The 24,139-nt window shown below is 32.0% G+C and overlaps 1 protein-coding gene across 1 annotated transcript; it reads left to right on the forward strand.

The window, feature by feature from the left end:
* Positions 1–643: 643 nt before the first annotated feature.
* Positions 644–19,188, forward strand: LOC142329922 (ankyrin repeat domain-containing protein 40-like). The gene is made up of 3 exons (XM_075374872.1): positions 644–815; positions 8,829–9,205; positions 18,783–19,188. Exons 1-3 carry the CDS (start codon positions 691–693, stop codon positions 19,124–19,126), a joined length of 846 nt encoding a protein of 281 aa, XP_075230987.1. The 5' UTR covers positions 644–690; the 3' UTR covers positions 19,127–19,188.
* The last annotated feature ends 4,951 nt before the right edge of the window (positions 19,189–24,139 follow it).

Here is a 24,139-nt window from a genome sequence, read left to right on the forward strand (position 1 = left end):
TAAACCATTTCTGAAATATATGCGTAATTGAAATCCAACCACCAAAGAACACCGGTGTCTACGATCTAATATTCAAATCCGTTTAAATGTAACTATCTACTTGGAATTGAACGCTGTAAGTTCGAAATCAGCCGATTTGCGAAGACGCGTTCACCACTAGACCAACCCAGTGGATTCAATCTATATCACTAGTGAACATTAAGCAAACCATCTCTCCCACGACCCAATGAGAAGATATGTAAATGGTAGACTTGTAACCTTAGCTATCAAAGTACACCGATACACGTACAGTGCTCAAATTCGTATAAAAGATACTAACATTTGAACCTCAGAACTTTCAACTTCGAAAGTCAGCTGTTAAACAACTGCTTTGCTACGCGTTAACACTGACCAGCCCGGTGAACTGCAATATATAATTAAACAATATATATTTAATTATTGAAAACAAATTAAATAATTGTTAAGTATTTACTAGGCTGGTTAAATATATTAACTTTGAAATATAAAAAAAAATATTTATTTTCAAATACAATTTGACGTAATTTTCATGTTTGCATTTATTAAAAAAAAAAAAAAATACACTGTTATATCACGTAGGTATTGCTAAGCTATGTCGATGAAATTAATGTAACCAGTACAGCAGTTTGTTTATGGGTCTGTGTTCCTCATTTTAGCCTTACTTTTTGAGTGATGGATCGTATGAAATTGTTAGAAGAAAGTCTAAGAGAAGCGGCTTGTATTGGAGATATTGATGCAGTAAAAGAATTATTATTAAAAGGAGTAGATCCTAACGCAAAACATGACATAAATGGGTGGTAGGTAAACTCAGTTTTGTTTGAAATTGATTTTGTTGCGATACGTAACCGACCGCAGTGACTGGGTTCGTAACAGTTGTTTAAGGTAAAACCGCACAACAGTTGCTTCATAACCTACAGAATTTTGTTCAGAAAACTAAGTAAATGTTAACAAAAACGGAAAATGTATTTTGCTCTTTTAACTTGTAAAAATATTATCGGCCTTGTATTCAGTTTTCATTGTTAAGCTATTTTGATGTTAAAGTGTTGTGTTGTCATTAAGTTTGAGATGTATTTTAAGTTTCAGCCTTTGAAATGCAAATATCATTAATCTCTTAAACTATTAAAATAACACAGTTATGCTTTAGATTTTGTCTGTGACAATTTAAAAAACGCGTAGGTTACATTTTGAGGAAAGTAAAAAGAAATTTTCTTTAGGTACTGTTTCTATATAGTTTTATTTATTGTTATTTAAATTTTATTTTATTGGGGTTAGTAGTTTTAGTGGTCAGCGTCACTGCTGGGTTTGATTTCTAGCAGCAGTAGAGTAACATTTTATATTCTTTTAATCATTGTTTTTGAAAAATGTGTCATATGCATATAATATAATTAAGTAAGCATTCACTAGTTCATTGGTACAAGTTGACATTTCAAATTTTCATAAACTTAAAAAAATTAAAAATTATTTTTTCATTTAAATACATTAGTAAGTTAATCATTACTATATTTATGGGTTGTAGCTTGTTTACCAAAAGTTATTATTTGTCTTGTGTGTGTAAGAACTTCATCTTCATTGTTTGATTTTCCTTATTTGAATCTACAACACACCCCAACCAGCAGTGTCCCATCATATCTGCAGATCAAGAATTTAAACATTCCTGTGAATTCAAGATCATCCTCAATATTTGTTGTGCTTGCTACTGTTGAGTTGTTTGAAAATTAAAACATCCTCACTTGCACCTGATTCTTGTTCAGTGGAATAAGAGTGGGTTTACTTGGTATAGTTCTTGCTGTCATTATCTTACTCTTCAAAGCGTCTTCTTCCCCTTTATTCTGTTCAATTGTTCTGTAATGGAAATGTATTGACTCAATGTGTCCATTTGCCCAGTCCTACAACTGTCATGGAGTCATGATCTGATCATTGTAGGTAATTTGAAGACTTGCTCTAGCTGCAAGTCTTTTAACAGTTCCTCCCACACCATCACATGCACTTTTGCCATGAGATGTGGCAAAAAAATTCCACTCTGCTCTGATCCCAAAATTTGATTTATCTGAAAATTAAGTCTGTTTTTGTACCGAGAGGCAGCACCATCACTGTAGTAATAGATCAGGCTTGGTTTTGTAGTATAATGGGACTGCATGAAACCAATTAAATATTTCTGACAAAGGTGCACTGCTATTCTGTCATGTGTGCGATAGTCAGAAATTATGTCAAGAGATGTATGCATCAATGTTTTTGTTGTTAGATCTTGGAAGTAGATTGTGAAGGGGTGAACTGTTGCTTGTACATTGTTCCAGTGGAAATCTTGGACTGCATCCTGGAGAGTGAATGAATAGTTCTCAGTGAAGTCGCATGTTACAAGATATTGATTGACCTTCTTTCAGAGATTGCATCACATGGGTGAGATAACTGGACTTCACTAGCAAGAAATGAGTGTTGAAGAAGTTTTGGAAGTTTTTCAAAAAGGAAAACTGATGAATTCATAGGTTTGACTAATGTCTCAAGAGATGTAAATTTTTTCAACTTGTATGCACTTGACAACTGTTGTTGTTAATGCAGTTGAGCTCAAAAGCTTCCTCAATCCTTCCCTTTACTTCTTAAAACCCAGAACAATTTTTACAGTTTCCAAAGTACGAGCAAGGTGTGTTCAATAAGTCCTTAGCAAATCCAAGAGATTGCGCTCGTAGTATTGAAAATGGTTTGCTTTTAAGTGTCATTTGTTGCTAGAGCGCAGTTAAAGTTTCAACTGTATCTATCGTGTAGTTTTATTGTCACAGTTGATTGAAGCAACAAGCTATTGTTTATTTAGAAAAAATGGGAAAAAGTGAGGGTACTTACGTATTAACGCCACCGCAGCTACAGCTTTATTTAAAAACAAAGTAGTCAATCGGATTTCAGTGGAAAATGAACAGTCTCTTTATTAATTTTGATAAATGGTTATTTATATTTATTTATTTTATAAATATAATTTAACCAAACTTAACCTACGCTCGCTTCGCTTGCTAACCTTGACTAATTAACACCGTCATTTTTTGAGTATTTATTTAATAAATTCAGTAATTATTGCAATTATTTATTATTTAAATAATCAAACACTCCTGTTAATTAGTCAAGCTTAGCGAGCGTAGGTTAAGTTTGGTTAACCCACCGGGTTGGTCTAGTGGTTAACGCGTCTTCCCAAATCAGCTGATTTGGAAGTCGAGAGTTATAGCGTTCAAGTCCTAGTAAAGCCAGATATTTTTACATTGATTTGAATACTAGATCGTGGATACCGGTGTTCTTTGGTGGTTGGGTTTCAATTAACCACACATCTCAGGAACGGTCGAACTGAGAATGTACAAGACTACACTTCATTTACACTCATACAGATCATCCTCATTCATCCTATGAAGAATTATCTAAACGGTAGTTACCGGAGGCTAAACAGGAAAAAGAGAGAGGTTAAGTTTGGTTAAATTATATTTATAAAATAAATAAATATAAACAATCATTTATTAAAATTAATAAAGAGACTGTTTTGAATCTATGTTAAACTCTATATTGGCCCATTTCCCACCGAAATCCAATTGACTACTTTGTTTTTAAATAAAGCTGTAGTTGCGGTGGTGTTAATATGTAAGTACCAAAGTGAGTTTCTAGTGATGATTAAACACCAAAAGAGATCAAAGCTGAGTTGGATGAAGTTCATGGCACATCTGCTCCTGTGTTTGGAACTGTTTATAATTGGATAAATGAGTTTAAACGTTACCGCACATCCACAAAAGATGAACATCATTTGGGATGTCCAGTGGAAGTGGCCACTCCTGAAATGTCTGCAAAATTCATGATATGGTTTTGAATGATCGACGAATCAAAGTGCAGAAGTAGTTGAGGCCACAGACATATCACAAGGTACAGTGTTTTCAATTTTGCATGCAAAATTGTGTGTGAAAAAAATTTTGGCAAGATGGGTACCGCGTTTGCTCAGTGGAGAATAAATGCAGTCTTGTGTTTGACTCTGAGGCTGTTTTGGTGCTTTTCTGTAACAGTCCTGTGACAAGTTTCTGCATCAATACATAACTGTGGTTGAAACATGGGTACACTACTACATGCCAGGGACAAAGGAACAGTCAAAACTGGGTTTTGAAGGCGAGGACGGTAAAAACAGCTGGCAAGGTGATGGCCACTGTTTTTTGGGCTAGTTTGAGTGAAGAAATAAAAAAAAAAAATCTTCATTTGAAAAAGAAAAAGATCGTCTTCCATTAAGACTATGCACAGGTGCACACCTGCACAGTTTCAATGGCCAAAATTATGGAATTAAAGTTAGAATTATTACAACATCGACCTTATTCACTGGATTTGGCCTCCAGCGATTTTTTTTTAATTTCCAAACTTGATAAAAATGGCTTGGCAGGCAAAAGTTTACATTGAATGAGAACTTTATTGCCCAAACAGATGTTTATTTCAAGGATCTTCCAAAATCCTACTTTTTGGACAGCTTAAAAGCAATAAAAAATTACACAGAATAATTTGTTTTTCTGTCTTTTTCTTAGGAGTTATTGAACAACCCTTGTAGCAAGCTTCAGCTGGATTAGTACACACTACATACGTCATAATAACTTTGTAAGAATTAATTGTTCTATCACCTTCTATCAATTCTTTCATGTACAATGCATAACCATAAGTTTTGGTGCGTTGTACGTATACAAACACTGTGGGTTCCACTGGCACCTGTAAGAACACAGAATAATTTGTTTTTCTGTCTTTTTCTTAGGAGTTATTGAACAACCCTTGTAGCAAGCTTCAGCTGGATTAGTACACACTACATACGTCATAATAACTTTGTAAGAATTAATTGTTCTATCACCTTCTATCAATTCTTTCATGTACAATGCATAACCATAAGTTTTGGTGCGTTGTACGTATACAAACACTGTGAGTTCCACTGGCACCTGTAAGAACACAGTGCTTAGGCCTGAGTTCACAGAACTTTGAAAATCCTGTTTCCAGCAATGGATACTTCTGTTTAAACAATGCAAAAGCTTCACGGAGAGTACCAGAATTAATTTTCTCTGAACATGCGTTTGTCTTCCATTTATCTTACGAGAAATAAAATCTTTTTTCCGGGTGTCATTTGACTTATTTCCTCACTCTCAAACAGATCAGTTACTTTTTCTGCTGTTTCAAAATCTAAAGTTCTATCAGTTTTAAAATCAGAACATGACATGACACCTTTTTCTTTAACCAGGCTTTTAGCTTTCCTTACAGTGTAGTCTGAAACTCAAATTCATCTTAAATGTATCAAAGTCCAGTTTTTAGGGAGCATTGTCAATATTTGCATGCTGATGCTCTTATCATCTGTAGTACTAAATATTTCCTTCAATTGGTTGATAGTTTTATGGTCAGAGGAAAGAGGAGTAGCATCTTATTCAGAATCTGAATCCTACTGCTGATTTTTTAAGCTTTTCTTGAGGGTATCTTCTCTCATGTAGTCGATTTTTCTAAATAGGTGATTCATTTAAGCTGTAGAAGTTCCACGCTGGTCACTGTTTTCTGGCCCAAGGCTGTGATGAATTAGTCATAAAACACCACTGTAGAGAAAGGCAAGCTCAGTTAACAAAGAGTGGCTAAAAAATAAAAAAAAATAATTTTTTTGCATTATTTTATAGATATGATCACCCCATGTGGGGAGTACACCACTGAACCTTCTGTTCCAAGAGATGATCCAGACTGAATATTGCTATCCTTATCTCAACAGGATAAAACTTGCTGGCACTAGGAGTGTATGTCATGGCATGCTATTCTTCTCTCTTATCAAGTGACCCAGTCTGAAAGACTGGAAGCAGAGTGTTTTCATTGATTGAATTTCAATTAGCAGTTGCCACTGGGAACAATTGGAATATTCTGCTGTACCTAATTATTACAAAATCATTTTTTATCATGATCCCATTGCAATCCCATTATGAAATGTTTACCATATGTACAGCACATTAGGAAGCAAAAAATACATTATTTTAAAATTAAAAAAAAATACTTTTGGGTATATTCAAGGTCAAATAATGTTTTTAGTGACATTGACTATGATTATCACAAAACCTTGCCAAGTGACATATCATATAAAAGCACATTTCAAGAGCTTTAAAATGACACGAAACTGAGCTGTCTAGCTCTTGTAGGAGTTGAGAAATTTATTTTTTTGTAATTACCTGAACCTTGTTTTCTGTAATTTGTTTATGGGATCCTACACAAAAACTGAGTGATAAATAAAAAATTGCATCACTTCATGGGTAGAGCCAAATCTGTAAATTTTATTTGTATTACTGAACATGAATCTGAGAAGTGCATTTATTTTCATTGATCTGATGTGGAATGACCCATTAGCACACAACTTGGCCATCAGTTTGTAATTGGCTGGCAGTGATAATACAGCATCCACAGTTGCAATGTAAGGTGACACCTCTTCACTACTGAGACTTACTTTATAGTGAACATCATTACTTTGAGAAAAAGCAATTCTGACTAGTGCCTCATGTCTTTATTCTTAGGTTTTTTATATGTTGCAGCCATGAGACAGGACAAATAGAGCAAAGCAACAAATTAATATAATCCTCTTTGTTATGAAACAACACATTTTATGCACAGACTTATAACTTATTTTTGTTATAAATGTACATAATGATCATCAATAATATAATTTAAAAGAAAAAGCAACACAGTAAGCATTATCCTCTGTTAGAATAAAAAAAAATATATATGAAATAAATATTATTGGTAACCTCTAATAAAGTGATAAATGAAATCATTATAAAAAATTTCACCGTAATAACAAATAATTGATATACACTATTAATAGATTTGCCAATAACAAAAGTACAAAAAAAAAATAATAAATTAATTCAAATCAACACATATATAAGCAAACATTTAAGACAAATTCAGTGAGGCTATTATCAAAGAAGTCAACTGTTGAAAAGACAATTAGTTTCCATTTGGATGCAGTGTAGCCATAGGATAAAGTAACTGTAATTAGTGGAGTGATAATGGGTTGTAAACATAGGCTCCTTAATCTTGTTTGGCTTGGGAGGTTGAAATAATTCTAAACTCAAGTAGCTCAGGACAGTTAATGCACACTTGCACAGACTTGGAAACGAACATTACAAAAATGTGTCTTCTATCTGCAAGCTCGGAGAAAGTAAATTATAATGCAGTGTTTTCTATCGGGACATTACAGAATGGGTATACTCTCCTGACTTCAGTCAACTGACAAGACTTATCCTAAATTCTTTTAAGTGGATGGTATTGATTAGTTTACCAACTTATCTTGTTTCAGACATTCTACATTTTCCTTAGAGTATTTTGAAAATAATTTAATTTATTAGGGAAATTGTTGTAATATGTTACAAGTTTGAATTGAATTTGGCTAACAGATTATTTCTGTGTTTATTGGTTGTTGGAAGATGTTTTAATCATAGATGACATGTTTTTGTGATGTAAGGCTTATTTTTTAAATAATTTTGTGTAATAGAAGAGTATTTATAAAAATTATGTAGGCTTATAAAATATCTGCAACATAGTAACAATAATATCGGATGAGCAACTTAAAACTGGAATGAGCTGGCTCATACTTAAGTTATTTGAGTGTTATCTTGCGTATTAAGTTATTGTCACTATTGGTAGAAATAATATTGATTTTGTATGTTATTATTCTTTGTCTTTTATTGATAGTTGTAAACTGCTAATGCTTCAGTGCAGCATAATTTTGTTCTTTCCAGTTGTGCTTTTCTAAAATGCTGTATTTAATTGAAGAAAGGGTTGCTACAATGGCTAGCAACTTATGGATATTTTCAAGAAACATATGAAATATTTGTGAAAAAATGAGTGGCAGTATCCTAGCAAAGAGTTGCACATTCGATTCATTTAAAATGTTGCATACAACAGCGTTGGATAATCAGTGTATGATGAGCTGTTTCTGATCAATCATACAGCTGGGCCAATATTTTATTAACTGAACTTTTTTATTTTTCTGTTTAGCCTCTGAGATATTACCACTAAGATATTACTTCAGAGGATGAATGAGGATATGTTTGAAGTGTAGTCTTGTACAGTGTGGTTAATTGAAAGCCAACCACTAAACAACACCAGTATCTAGTATTCTTGTTAATTGGACTGTTATTACAGAAGTGTGCTGTACAATTTTCAAAGAATTCTACGCTCAGTTTACAGAAAGTGAAAAAGAATACAGCTTCTTCCAACAAGGCATAGTAACATGTCACATGTCAAACGATTTACAAGCTTACGTTTATGTAGCTTTTACAGAACAACAAACTGTCAGCAGGGCAGTGTCCTCCATGTTCTCGAGATTTGTGTAATTGTATTTGTTTTTGTTTGTGGCTATTTGAAGGATAGAGTTTATGAATAAAATGTCCACACTATGGATGAATGGAAGGCAAACATTCAACAAGCATTATCAACAACGTTTTGCAACAGGTGACTCAATATGATCCACTTGAGTACAAAAGTGCATCAGTGTGCATAGATCACTTTGACCATCTTTTGTAAAGATATGGTAAAGATTTAAATGCTTGTTAATGCAAATACAGAATTTAATTTAATTTTTTTCATTTTATTTATAAAATGTTGAAAATCATAATTGTGTTCAATCTATAGTTATTTGCTTTTAAGTTGTTCATCTGGTATAATATAATAAATATAACATTACATTGTCATTGAATAATACTTTATTCATTAAATCTAAAACTAAGTAAATTAGTCTTTTAATATCTTGTAAAGATTTTTGGACTGTACTGTATACCATTTATTTAATATGTAAACAGGACTGCATTGCATTGGGCTGCCAAAAGAGGACATAAAGAGATTGTAGCTTTATTACTGGATAATGGTGCAGACAAGACGATTACTACTGAAAAAGGTGAAACACCATTGTCGTTGGCAACGCGTGCAGAAGTCAGACAGTTACTAGGAGGTGAACCTGGAGTTACAATTAATACAGCTGAATCTAATTTACCGATAGTACCTAGCTACTTAAAAAATCCTTCTCTCTCAAATAAAGTAGATATTAGTGGTGTAAATGCAGTTAGTAGACGAAGACAAAGTCATCACAGTGCAACAAGTATCGATAATACAAATAATACTAATTCTCAGGTTCATTCTGGAAGCACTTGTATACAAGCTAACATTGTTACTTCTGATGGTAAGTTAGCTTCTATTGTTCTGTTTGTAAAGTAACATTTTTCTTTAGAATTTTATGTCGGTATTTATGTTAAGATTTCTCTTCATGTGGTGATATTTAGTGTTGTATTTATTCAATTCTTTTACTTCTGTAAGATGATTTTTTCCTCATCTGTTTCTAAAATTAATATTTTCCTTATTTTTTTCTTGAGGTAATAAACTGAAAATATTCTGTTTTCTCATCTGACTAAAATAATCAATTATATTAACATGTTTCACATATATTATAAATTAAAATAATTAAATTATTCACTTCAAATTAATATTTTTCATTATTTTTAATTCAGAATGGTTTAAAATTTTAAAGCAAATTTAGTTAAATTTCTTACTCATGACCCTGTCAACTTTATTTTATGTGTCTTATGAGCTTCTTTTTTTTCCTGTTTAACCTCCGGAAAAGTGTAGTCTTGTAAAGTCTCAGGTTGCAGAAAAGTGTAGTCTTGTAAAGTGAAAATTTCTGAAATGTGTGGTTAATTGAAACCCAATCATCAAAGAACACCGGTATCCACGATGTAGTATTCAAATCTGTATTAAAGTAACTGCCTTTACTAGGATTTGAATGTTGAACTCTACTTCGAAATCAGCTGATTTGTGGGTGCATTCACCCACCATTAGACCAACCCCGTGGGTTTATGAGCTTCCTAATTAATCCTAAAGTCTTGATTGCTCTCTAGTAATAATGTTTTTTCTTTTTAAAGAAAGAGAGAAACCAATATTTAGTAATTTATTTTCATGTAATTTTTATTAGTAATATTTCCAACTGTAAAACAATGTTCATTAATGGCTTGTAATTTTAGTGTATTTAGGATTATCCTTTGCCCATTTTAGTATGTGAACACAAATAGCACAAATATAATTAGAATAATCTTTTTTAGCTTTCATGAATTTAGAAAACTCAGTTTTTTTTATTGCAGTTTTATTTCAACAACCAAACTGCTTTTGTGTATAATGCAGTCATTGCACTGCTGTTGTAGCGTTGTGCAGCATAGTAGGCTTGTACCTAGGCCAAGATCCAAGAAAAAATGCTATAATAAATAGTCAGTTTGTATTAAACCCTTTACTAATTTAGATCTGCATGCTTTGAGTGATTACATACATACAGGACTACTGAGTATGATACAATACTTTTACATAAAAAAGTAGTTTAATTTTTGGTTTACACAAAAATTAGATTATGAACATTATTTGTACTCTTATATATTCAATATGAATAAAATATTCTATGTTAAACTGTTGTTTATGTTAAGTGTACTATCCTGTTTTGAATAACATTTGATTTAATCAAGCAGAAGTAATATTTTTTAAATGAATTGTTTTTTCAAGGATTGAAAATTATGTATGTAAAATTTAATTGATCAAATGATTGTCTCTGGTAGTGGAACAAATTCGTGTTTTTTCATAACATTTTTCATTATATTAGAGTATTGAAAGTTGGTTACTGTTTTCGTTGGTGGCGGGTTTGAGAGGGGGGTGTGAAGACAGCCCTCTGAAAAAAAGTAACATGCTCAAATCAAATAAATGAAGTGGTCATTTAATATCGCCTGGTTTGGACATTATTCAGCTAGGTAATTTGTATTCAGAATTTGACTGTTTGGAACAGTCAAACAGCTGTTTGGTTGTTTACAAGCTCTATGGCATTGGGCTCTATTGTGTTGAAACTACATGTGGTATAGTCCTTGTTATTCAATTTATGTCAAAAAAAGTTCTTGCAGTGTAGTATGATATTACTCAGTAAAAATCAAGACATTTGTGAAAAATTGTTACAATGATGTCATCAACCCAAATTGAGTGCACACAGTCATTCTGTGAGGGTGTAAAGATTGTTCATGGATTAATCTTAGCTTCTCTGATCCTTAAAAATTATTATTGTATTTGTTTACTTATTCATGCATTGGGAAGTGAGCATCATCATTCATAATTACATTCTTTTTTTAATTTGTGAAACTGTAGCACTTTAGTCTTCAATTCGTGATGATGTGTACGGTAATTTTCTTGAAGTTGCTGTGTGAGTTAATTGTGGGTACATAAATACATGCAAATCTTTCTATAAAATTTTCAGTGCGTTTTTATGATTTCTTAGGTCTGTCTGTTTACATTCAACTATTGGAATTACTGTAGTGCGTTTCAGCTATTCATGCTGTTTGCTCTAAAACAGATGGTAATTTTATTATTTTAATTGAGATATTTAATGTGATATATATTTTTTTATTACAACAAATATATCATGTCTGGGCGATGATAATGTAAAAGAATTTTTTGGCCAGAATAACAAAAAAAAATAATCAATGCATAAGTTGCAGAAGCACCAATTTTTTGGTCACAATTCTTACTGAGTTCCTTGGATTTTTAGCCATACAGCATAAATGTTTTCTTAGTTATGAGTTGTCCTAGCTGTACCAGGCTTCAGCAAATCTTGTAATATATAGTACTCCTCAAGATTTTCAATTTCTGCTGCATTTGTTTGTTTAAAGGCACATTATGTTCACCAAAAACGTGATGTATTTACAATTGATGATACAAGTGAATCTGTGCAAGAATGCGGGTGGTCATTATTATATTAATCCACAAATTACTTTTGCTTGACAAGTATTCCTTAAAAGATACTGGTATTAAGATAAGCTTTTGAATTCAACATTGCTTTGATTTCCCATTACTAAGCAAATTGTGTTATCATATTGTCACATGAAGAGTGTTATCATCACATTGTCTCTTAAAGAGTTAAAAGCTCCAGTTTTAGTTTATGATACAATTTCACTTCTGATCCTTCCTCAACACCTTCTTTAATGTATCTGCATTTATTGTTGATGTTAATAATGTAGATTTTTACATGATTTCTGTTAGCCTTGGCACTGCAGTTTCAGGCATGGTTTGTACTTATAGCATCCTCAGTTTTAAATTTGATTTCTCTCTGATCATTAATAGGATAATTAGAAAAGGATGATAAACGTGCTTACAGTATTATGCAAATCATTTATTATACAATGCTACCACATAATTGACCACTTTTATCTTTACCAAACAAATCCTTATGTAAATATATGTGAAAAACCTTAAAAAGATAATTTCAAATTAAAAAAAAAAATTATAAGCCTTAGGAGAATTAGGTACTAAACAAGACCCACCGGGTTGGTCTAGTGTGGAATGCATTTTTGCAAATCTTAGTAATGGCATTTACTTTTATACGGATTTGAATACTAGATCGTGGATACCAGTGCTCTTTGGTGGTTGGATTTCAATTAACTACACATTTCAGAAATGGTTGACCTGAGTCTGTGCAAGACTATACTTTCATACATATCATCCTCATTCATCCTCTGAAGTCGTACCTGACGATGATTCCTGGAGACTAAACAGGAAAAAAGGTACTAAACAAAACATAGTAAATGAAAAATGATATTTTCATCATAATATTTTATATTTTCACTAGGATTTTCATTTGATTTGAGTGTTATTTTCTGCTGTTCCTAGCATTGTCACTCTTAACATTTGTAGTTGACGTGTTTTGGAGTATCTCCATTCTCAACAGTACTTTTAACACAGAGTCTATCTAAGTTGGAATCATCAAGTAAATAGTAATGTTAGGCTTCTTCCACTTCTCATCCTTACTGTTGTGACCTCTTCTGGTTTGTTCCTCCTACTTTTAACGGCAGTACAATTTCTTGAAACTAATCCTTATGATTCTTAATTTTAACAATTTAAAATTTTTAATTATTATATCAGATTGTTTATTTGTTCATTAATTATCTCCTGTCCTTTTAATTTTAGCTTGAATATTTTCAGTATGCCCTTTTTCTATCAAATGTCTTTTTCTTTTATAATTTTAAATTTAAAAGTAATACAGAAGAAACAAACAATTACAACAAAAACTGTAGTATACCAAATAAAATGTGAAACTTTAAACAAGGTTTAATGAACATATAAGTATGAAAAAAAAGGATTAAAATTATGCAACACATTTGTTAGAAAAAGGACATTCCCACTGAATTGATAAAATCCATAAATATTACATTATGCAGAAAAAGGAAAACGTTTAAATATTCTAGAAAACATGGAAATATTAAAAATAAAATTAAAAGGACAGGAGATAATTAATGAACAAGTAAAACGCTCAATTCGATGTAATATTTAAAAATTTAAAATTGTTAAAATAAAGAATAGAAGGATTAGCTTCAAGAAATTGTATTGCTGTTAGAGCAGGAGAGACAAAGCAGAAGAGGCCATGACAATAGGGGTTGGGAGTGGGAGGAGCTTATCATTGCTATTTATTCGACGATGACAATTTAGGAAGACTAAGTGCTGAAAGTAGCTTTGAGAATGGAAGTAATCTAAAGTGCATCAACTATGAATGTTGACAGTGATATCAAATAAGCGAGTGCTAGGAGTGTCAGAAAACAACACTCAAATCTATAATGAAAAATGAAAATTAACTACTAATTATCAAAATTGATTCTATTTCTAGTGTAATTTTTACATTGAACTGAAGAGAGATGAATAAACAATTACACAATGATTAGAAAGTAACAGGAACATCTGATAATATAACTACGAAAATATGAAAACTGGAAAAAATATGGGCCTCTTGTCTAAATTCTAAGCAAAAAATATGCAAGGGTGTGCAAAGTTGTGCATCATATTGATGATACAGTGGGTTGACTGTAATGGGGATCTAAGAATGAAGTGGGGTGATGAATCTGACATAAGTTCTATAGTCCAGGTTCTTATTGGTTACCATGAATGAGATTTTTTTTTTTTAAACATTACTCCAATTATGAACAACTTTTATTCTAAAATTGCATTTAGATGCTCCTTCACCACTTACAGCATTTTCTGCAAAGTAAAATCTTTATTTAAATTTAGAATATGAGAAAATGGTGATTAAAAAAATATACGCAGATTAAAAAAAATAGGATATTAAATAAAAATAAACTAACAACAATATTACTAACAAAATTATTATCAGTTCAGGAAACTATAACATTGACACACTCAGGTTTGCTTAATATCTGAATTCATTTAAGTAGGTTTACTTTATTGCTGTATCCCTGAAAAATTATAATAATACGAGGGTTTTTTTTTCATGGTCTGATCAGTCGTGAAATTAAAACCCGTGCAAAAATCAGATGAACCTTTGCACATATGTGTTGCGCAGCATCTCTAGTATGGCCTTAATCATGCCGTATCACTTTGTTTAGTTCTGAACACGCAGCTAGCACGTAAACATGTCTATAACAATAGCATCTCCTGCCAAGTGTGAAGTGCGTGCGGTAATTCGATTTCTTCAGGCTGAGGGGTGTAATGCAGCTGAAATTCATAGACGAATAAGTAATGTGTACGGTGAAATTTCAATGAGTGACAGCAAAGTGCGACAGTGGTGCAGGAACTTTAAAGCAGGATGTACAGATGTTCATGATGCAGGCAGTCACTGAAGGAAGCGAGTGTCAACTGATGATCTTGTGGAGAGATTGGATGAGGCAATTCGAGAAAATCGTTGGTTCACAATTTCTGTATTGAGTGATTCGTTTCCAGAAATTTTGAGGTCAGCTCTCTACTCCATTGTGAGTGAGAGACTTCAGTACCGCAAACTGTGTGCGAGATGGGTTCCCAAGATGCTGTCCGACCATCACTAAACAATGACAATGGACGTCTTCCTAACGTTTCTCCAGTGCTACCACAATGAAGGAGAAGATTTTTTGAACAAAATTGTTACAGGGGACGAGACACAGGTCCATTTCGAAACTGAAGAAACAAAAGAACAATCCAAACAGTGGATGCATTCTCATTCTCCCAGTAAACCAAAGAAGTTCAAGCGAACCTTCTCCAACAGAAAGTGTATGGCTACTGTGTTCTGGGACAGGAATGGAGTTCTCTTGGTGGAATTCATGGAACGTGGCACGACAATCACTGCGTGACTCTTCAATGTCTACGAAGGGCAATTCAGAATAAGCGGAGAGGAATATTGTCATCAGGCATTGTCTTTCACCGGACTTTCATCAGAACTTCACCAATCCATCCGATTTTCACCTGTTTGCTCACATGAAACGCTGGCTAGGAGGACAACATTTTGGCACAGACATCGAGCTGCAGACCAGCGTAGAAACATGGCTGAAAACACAGGCTCCGTTCTATGATGAGGGTATTGGAAAGTTGGCACCACGCTACGACAAATGTCTAAATCGGAGTGGCGACTATGTAGAGAAATAGCGTAACTATGTAAGTACTTGTTACAAATAAAACATTTTTTATTTTCACTGTGGTTTTAATTTCGTGACCGATCAGACCTTGAAAAAAAAATAACCTTCGTAATTGAAACTTGACTTGTATGGCAGATCTCATTGGTCGTGCAAAATTTGTGTTGAAATAAAGCTTGATTATATGCCAGGCCAATTTATAAGCCAAGATTTTTATGTTAACTCTTTTTTTTTAAATGATTGTGAAGCACCATAACAAATTTGTATTGGTAACTGTTTGTAGAATGACAATGAATGATCATTGTAGTTAATTATTCTCATATTTCTTATTCTCATAGATGTATTGAAGGAAAAAATTTATCATTGCCAAAGTATGTTGTATGCTTTCACTAGTACAAAGTAAAAAATAAGAAAGCAAAAACATCACACTATAATGCACAAACATCAGTTGTAAGAAAATTTAGAAGTCTATAAATTTAACAGAGTAGTCAGACTGTTGATAAAAGATTTAAGTACTTCTTAAAGCTTTTTATATTGAATAATAAATTATAACTATAGAGAGCCAGAGATAAATATTAGGTGAGCAACTTAAAATTGAATAAAGCTGGCTTGAACTACAGATGTTTGTGTGTCACCTTAATTCTGCTTTTGTCAGTTGTAAACTGCTCATGCTTCAGAGCATATAGTTTGTTTTTTTTGCTATTGATTTTTTTAAATGCTTAATTTCATTTAGGTTACTGCAATGGTAGCTTATGTGCATTCTGGATCCTTTCAAGAAACTCAAATATTTGCAGAAAAATGTTTGAATGCCAGTGTCGCAGCAAGAAATAGCATACATAATTTGATGGCGTAGAATGGGGTGGTTCAAATGTAAAACGAAATAGGGAGGGTACCTTCTGTTAGGACCCCAGAGGCCATAACTGATATTCAAAGAAGAATTTCTGCTGGTTTGAAAAATCAATAAGTAACAAAGCAGTGTGAAGTACTCTTCTTGACATAACATTCTTTATGATTTAAATTTGAAACTATATTGTGTAACAACTTATAAGAAAACTTATTAATGCGACTGGCTTCTCAAAAACATTATAGATCGACAGATAAACCTGATTCTCATGGTAGACAAGGCTCAGTTTCATCTATCTATTTAATTCACATAAACCAGGTATTGGAGGACTGGAAATCCTTACCTGATATTGGAGCATCCATTTCACAATGAGCAAATTGATGTATGGTGTGCTGTTTTTGGTAATTGTATTGTAGGGCTAATATTTTTTGACGAACTGTCAAAAGTGTTTCATACAATTTTTGAGGAATTCTGTGCTTGGTTAACAGTTTGTTAAAAAAGTACATCTTCTACCAACAAGATGGGGCGAGTTGTTGGTCAACAGAAATGGTTTAGTTTTAAGTTGCTCACCCTATATTTTGTTTTCCAAACAGTTACTGTAGTATACTATAATAATATATGAGTAACTATAATAGTGTAGTAATAAACAGGGTTAGCAACATAAACTGAACCCTTGTTGTAACTGCTGCAGAAACGGTAGGTTATGTTGGAATGAAATTTTATGAATGATACTGATAAATTAAATAAGAAAAACATAAAATGTAATTTAAATGTTGCATTTATTTACCTTATTGTTACAAAAGGTGTTGAAATGACTACCCTGGGCATTGATGCAGTTTATCTGATCTTCATCTGATCATATTGAGAGTCGTCTGATGCAAAATGTTGTTGTCAATTGTGTTGATTTCTCATTGAATGTTGTTCACCTTCAGTTCATCAATATGTAGGGATTAGATGGATAATCCTTTAAGTATCTTCAAAGGAAAAAATTGCAAATAGACAACTCTGGGAACGTAGATGTCACTCTCCTCTGCTGACAGCTGGTTCATTCATCATATAGTGAAAGGTTTGATGTGTGACATGTTGCTCCATTTTGTTAGAAGAAGCTATATTTTTTTTCATTATCAGTTAATTGTACATAAAGTTCTTTGAAAATTGTGAGGTAAATGTTTGTATTTACAGTCCAGTCAAAAAGTATTGGTCCCACTATACGTTTATCAAGAAAGGCACACCAAACGCCAATTTTCTCATTGTGAAGTGGATACTTGAATATCTCATGAGGATTCCTCGCCATCCAATACCTGATGTTTTGTGAATTAACATGGCCCGATATATGAAACCATGCCTTGTCTGACATGAAATATGACGTTGGGTCTATTTATCCACCAACAATGTTTTCAAGAAGCCAGTTGCAATAATCAAGTCATTTCGGTTTGTCTGTCTCCTTCAGTTGTTGCACACTTGTAATGCAGTATGGTTTCAATTTTAATTTATGAAGAATTTTATACAAGATATGTATATAACACCAGATTGTTGGGATAACTTGTGTAGTGATTTTTTTGGACTGGCAGTAATTCTCCTTTCAGTATCGGCAATGGCCTGTGGAATCCTAACGGAAGGTTGCCTATTTCATTATGCATTTGAAATTGAACCTGTAGTATGCTACTTTTTAACTAAATCATGTATGCTACTCTTCTTGGGATACAGGCATTTGAACATTTTTCTACAGATACTTGACGTGATTCTTCAAAGATTCAGAATGAATAAAGGTGTCAACTATAGCTATCCTCTTCTTGATTGAATAAGGCATTTTACATAAACACAACTGTACTTGCAGTACTGCACTGCAATAAAACTGCTGCGACAATCAGTAGTAACATATATATTCACTAGTTGTGCTAGTTATGTGACAGTCTTTCATAAATAGTGTTGGGTAGCGGTTTTATTATGGGTTCGGTTTTATATTACTCACTCTGTATTCCAACTTCCTTGGTGCAGTGGTAGTGACTCGGCCTTTAGTTGTAGAAGTCCCAGGTTCAAATCCTTGTCTAGAATTTCATTTTTGATATGCTACAATTTTCCACTTTCATATTCCTACACACAGGCTTCAAACTTATGTGGTGAATTAATTCATCAAGCAAAAAAAGAGAAATTTTTCCTGAATTTAAAAAGGAAACAAAGCATTTTGCAAGTAACTAATGTCACAGTTTAAAAATTTACCTGTTCTTTCATGAAATGCATTTGCACTAGTTTTATTACCTAGTAAACAAAAGTAAATATTTCCTGTTTAAAAGGAATGAGGATTAAAAAGTTTTGTTTTGTACACTTTTCAGACTCTGTCTGATTTTATTTCACTCTCTTATCTTTCTTTGTTCTTTTTAACACAAAATTTTGTAAGCAAAGAAGTTGATCCCTTTGTTCTTTTTGCATTGAAATATTTTACCCTGTTCTGTTTTTTTGTTTGTTAAATGTGTAAGTTATTCTGTTTTAATGTGTTATTATTTTAGAGCTGGTATTGAAGGTGCGTATTGCAAATTGTGGTGATCCTGACTTCATTGAAGTCGAGCTCCCTCAAGCTGAGTTAACCTATTACACTCTGTTACGAGTTTGCTGTGAAGAATTAGGTTTACTTACTTCTCAAGTTATCCGTATACGCAAGCTACCTGATACACTTGTACGCAAAGACAAAGATGTACAACGACTTCATAATTTCCAAGAAATTGAGTTAGTTGTTGCTGGACAACATGGAGTTGTTAGAGCTGGACCTAATGGTATTATATTTCCGTCTAGTAATACACCTAATGGTTATCAGTCGATACATTTGTATAAAAACCAGACAATATTGTATTAATTGTACTGTTTTATTTTTAAGATATTCTATTTAATTTTTAATAAATTATTAACTTACTTTAATATATTTTATTATGTTATTAAAAACCTGACTTTTTAGCAACTAGCTGCCGCATTTTTCTACATTTTTATTTTGTATATTTTATTTATTAGAACCAAAGAAACTTGCATCTTATAGAAAGATTATAGAAAATTTTGTATTGAATATTACTAAGTTAGTTATGTAGTTAATTTACATTATATAAATATTATTTATGATTTAATCTAATATAATGTAAATCTGAATGATGTATATATTGTTATATAGTTAGAGTGAATTTTAGTTGAGTAATTATTGTTGTGATTTTGTTTTTATATGAGGTTAGTTCAAAAAGAAACTGAAGTTATTTTATTTGCTTCTTATATAAAGAAATCAGATTTATTGTCTTTGAAGTATTGTTCGCCCTTCTCAAAATACACTACCTCATGTGTTTTTTTTCACTGTTGGAATGTGATCTAGTATGAGTTTAGTAAGATAGCCTGCTAATCTGGTAGCAAATTTATTTTTATTATCTGTTGGTTGGAAGTGGTGTCCTTTTACAGTGAATTTCAAAACGGGAAACTGGAACTGCCAGATAAAATTAGTAGGGGCTAGGATACACAATATTATGCTGTGGCAAAAAATTCTTGATTAAGGACCACTTGTGGTACAATGACAGTGTTTTGTTTACATTTCACACACTTTTTTTCGCTGTCTCCCTCAAATGTCGAATTAGTTTTAAAAATTTTTTCTATTAATATGATTAAAGGAGCACACTCGTAATAAACAACCATTACAATAAAAAACATTATAACCTTATTTAAGTAAGTTGGCATGCTTGGTTTGAATGCTGATACCATTTGTAGAACTGCAGAGGGCTTTTATATTCTTCCAAAAACTTGAGGTTTCCCCTGTTATTATAATGTAAAGTCTGGGTACTGGCTTAGCTTCATGTCTTAGTGTTGTTCATTTCCTAACTGCTGAGTACTACTGTGAGAGCAGTAATTTTTCCAACAGTTTTGTCTGACTTTTGGTGTAAATCATAAATATAATTTTTCCTTAAAAGTATTTTAAGGAATTATTAATCTTTCACTTGAAGGAAAAAAGAAAATTACTTTTTATAATACTAATTCAAATTTTAATACATCAGTTAACAAGTGAATGTATAATATGGTGATGATGATGATGAGACTGATAACTCTCTGTAATTATCTGGTATCAGGTCAGGTAGATGCATTCTGTGTTGCTCAGTATATAATATTTTATTTAGTGTAGGTATTTTATGACAAAATTAAAAAAAAAAGTAATATTTTTTCTTAATATAATGTTGAACATGTCAGGGAGGACATGTTCAATATTGGGTTTGTTATTTCTTTTGTACGTAGTTCTAATAAATCTGTTTGTAAGGCCAGCCAGAAACTAGCAATGAAAATTAGGATGATTTGTGTGGAATGTTTAATGAAATATTTACATATACACATCCATTCAGTTTACAGTCGTTACAGGCTTTAAGCCTACAGACTACTCTGTGTGTGCTAACTACACAATTGAAATGCTGCACATGAAAACGATGACTTTCTTGATCTTATTGTTTAGTGATGAGTAGTCAACATTTCATCTTATTGGATAAAACAAACAAGCTGTGTCGACGTGCATTGCTGTTTTTCCCTATATTAAGTTTGTAATGTTAGGTGCATATTGTTACTTCTTGCCGTGGGTCTTTATTGGTTTGTCAAATGTTATAAGTTCTTCATTTGTCTAGTTTTGTGCTTTATTTCTTGTTACAGGTTTTACTCTCTTTCCTGTACATAACAGGGTGTGTGAACGGAACATGCAACTAAACATTACTTGATTCTTAAATTGTTTGCTCTTCAGACTTAAATCTGTTTGCTTGCGTGACAAACATTTGTCTTCGGTTTCTAATGAATCTCTTTCTGATTTTATACAAATTGCACAAGAAGAAAGATGGAAACCTTATGAAATTATCAATGGCACCAGCAGTCATTGTCTTTAACCAAGCAACATTTATCTTTAGACTAAATCGAAAACTTTGTCATTATACTTTGAGAACTGTCATTATACTTTGAGAACTGCATGCAAGTGACCTGGTCATTAATATCAGACTAGCAAAAACTGCCATTGAAGTGATACGCTAGATCCTCAGATTAGCAAATCTCTCCATTAGTAGGCCAGTTGATAGCTTCAGTATGTCTTAATTCAACAGTCCTGAGCACTACAGCAAGGTCTTTTTTTCAGGACCGTCAAATCTGGAAGAAGCTGGTGATGTGGCCCTCCTTAATCTTCCCATCTATGGATGTTCGGCATTGCAAACAATACCTCTTCTGTAAGCTTCCTGCCACATTTTCAAACCAGTTTGAGATAACTACTTTTCATTTACTTTATATAAAAAAATTGCTGCAAGTTCTAAACAACCCTCACTTAAATGTTTAGAGACTGGAAATGAAGTAGTATAAATAAGGGGGAAGTACAGTATTATTTCTAAAAATCCCACTGTGCGGTGCTACCGGCAGAAAAGAGAAAATTTATAAGATGCACTCTTCTCTCTTTATTTCAAAAGTTAAGTTTCTTGTTGAAAAAACCTCATATTTAGTTATTTACTGTTTAATTGTAAAAAAGTGTTTTTTTGTTTTTAAATGCTTTTATTTCTTTTCTCTTTGCAAAGATCTGTGATATTAAAATTTTACAGATTACTTAAACATGCAGTCTTGATGCATGCTAATTGTTTTCAATCACATATTCTCTGTGTAACATTATTTCTTCCAATATAAAACAATATTTTTGTTTAAACATGTTTGCTGTGATTATGTTATTAAATTATTTACTGTCTTTGTATATTATGAGAAGTATAAAAGCCTATATTGAATACTTGTTAATTTATGTAGGTTGGGAGTCAGTAATTCTGATTTTTATTATTGTTATTTGCAATAATAACACTAACACTTCATTCGTGCAATTTACACACTTATAATGTTATTAATAGCATGAACTTGATTTAAAATGTTTGGCTGATCCTGTAGTAATATATGAATCAAGTTAGTCAATTTGAAAATGCGTGCAGAAAAAAGTTTTAAAAAAAATATAAATATATTGATTCATCTGTTAGTCAAGCTCTTTTAACTGAGTAGTATAAGCTCTTGATTAGAAAATTTTTGATTCCTTTTATATATGTTATTTATTGCTATTACTTATACCAATCATAAAAAGGAAATCTGGTCTTTTAGTAATTTTTCAGAGCCACTTTGTAAATTTGGTATCTTATGTGGGTATTTTACCCACATTGAACATCCTCTTTCATTATGCTACTTTTATGGTATATTACAATTGCAGTGAGGTCATCAAATAAATTTTAATTTTTTAATAAATATTAATTATTCTGATTAGTGTGGTTTTTGTTTCAGTTTCAGTTACAAATACCACACATCCTGTGTGATAAAAAAATAAAACAACCTAAAAAAACAGAAATCACAACATTTAACCAAGAGAAAAATCCTTAACAAAAGAGAAACCAATAATTCAAAAATTAGTGTCTAATTTGGGTATTAATTCTTGCTGTGTTTTCCTATCTTTTTGTTATTATATTTGATTTGGTTTTCTTTTATCTTATTATTTAAAAATTTTGATTTGTGTTTTCAAAGATATCTATGAGGTTTAGGCTATGTTTTTTTGTTATAATCTTTTTTTTGTTTCTTAATGGATATTTTCCTCGGTAGTTAATTTAATTTAATATGTTGGGTTAGATGATGTTTATCATTGGTGTTTTTTTTCAGTGTTTCATCTCTTTCTTGTTTTTACTTTTTGTTTGGCTACTTCTTTTCATGATTGTTTTTTACTCTGAACTGTAACTATTATTTCTTTGAAATCTTAAAAACATTTTTTTTTTTTTTTAAATTTATTTTCTTTTAGAACTGTATTACAAGTATAGTACAGATTGTCCATAACCTTTGCCCTGGGATATTCAATAAAATGGAATCACGTAAAACCACTACTGTATACTGCATTTCACGATTGGCTTCTTGTAAGTTTTCTAGGTTAGGAATGTTGCAGTTTTTTATAAAGGTCTGCATCCAGTTTCACAAATAAAGAAAATGGTACTGAAATGTTCCATAAATACAGGTCTGAAGAATCTGATTATTCTTATATTCCAAAATCATCAAAAGACTTAACAGCATCCTTGAGAACAGCTCCAAAGAGCTTGGCTGTGTTTAGGAGCTCTTTTTGACCATTCAGAAATATATTATTCCAGAATTGCTATTGTGTTACATGGCACTACAACTACAGATAGTCTCTTGTGCAAGTGTAGCTCTACCTCACTCCCAGAACTTGACGTCATTCCCTGAGAACTTGGTGCCAGGAGAAGATTGGCTTACCATTTGTATTGTCAAACAGTTATAATGTGTTAGTTATATTTTTGTTGAATTTATGGTTTGATATGATTATAATTTGCAACATGTCGACCCATTTTACTTAGATAAGAGGAAAATAATTATTATTTATTATAAGCCCAGGCACAGAAGAAATGGACAAAATGCGTTATCGTTATCCTACATGTATATTATTATTATTATTATTTATATTACATGAAGTTGGATACTTACAAAAATGATGATGAATAACTATTCTTGAAAATATCCATGGGAAGACAAATAAAGTGCACATCTCATGTTCCAGTTACAAGTTGGCTTATACTTTCTCTGCTATATTCTAATTAATATTTTTCACTATTTGCTATGTTTTTGTTTTCACTAATCACAATTTCTTTTCATCAAGATTTCAATGAAATAATTGAAATGTTAAAAAATATATAAATGAAAAACTAATTTATGTTAAAAAATACATGCTGTTAAGAGTAAATGCCAAAAAAGTTAGATATTTGTTTGGTGAATAGCAGTCTGTTGAAGTTAAGTAACAGTAAATTAAATAACCGTATTCTGAAGTTTTGTTTTCCATGATTTACCATCAGTTATGTTACTATTG

The sequence above is a fragment of the Lycorma delicatula genome, chromosome 9 (assembly GCF_047948215.1).
Source record: "Lycorma delicatula isolate Av1 chromosome 9, ASM4794821v1, whole genome shotgun sequence".
Taxonomy (NCBI): Eukaryota; Metazoa; Arthropoda; class Insecta; order Hemiptera; family Fulgoridae; genus Lycorma; species Lycorma delicatula.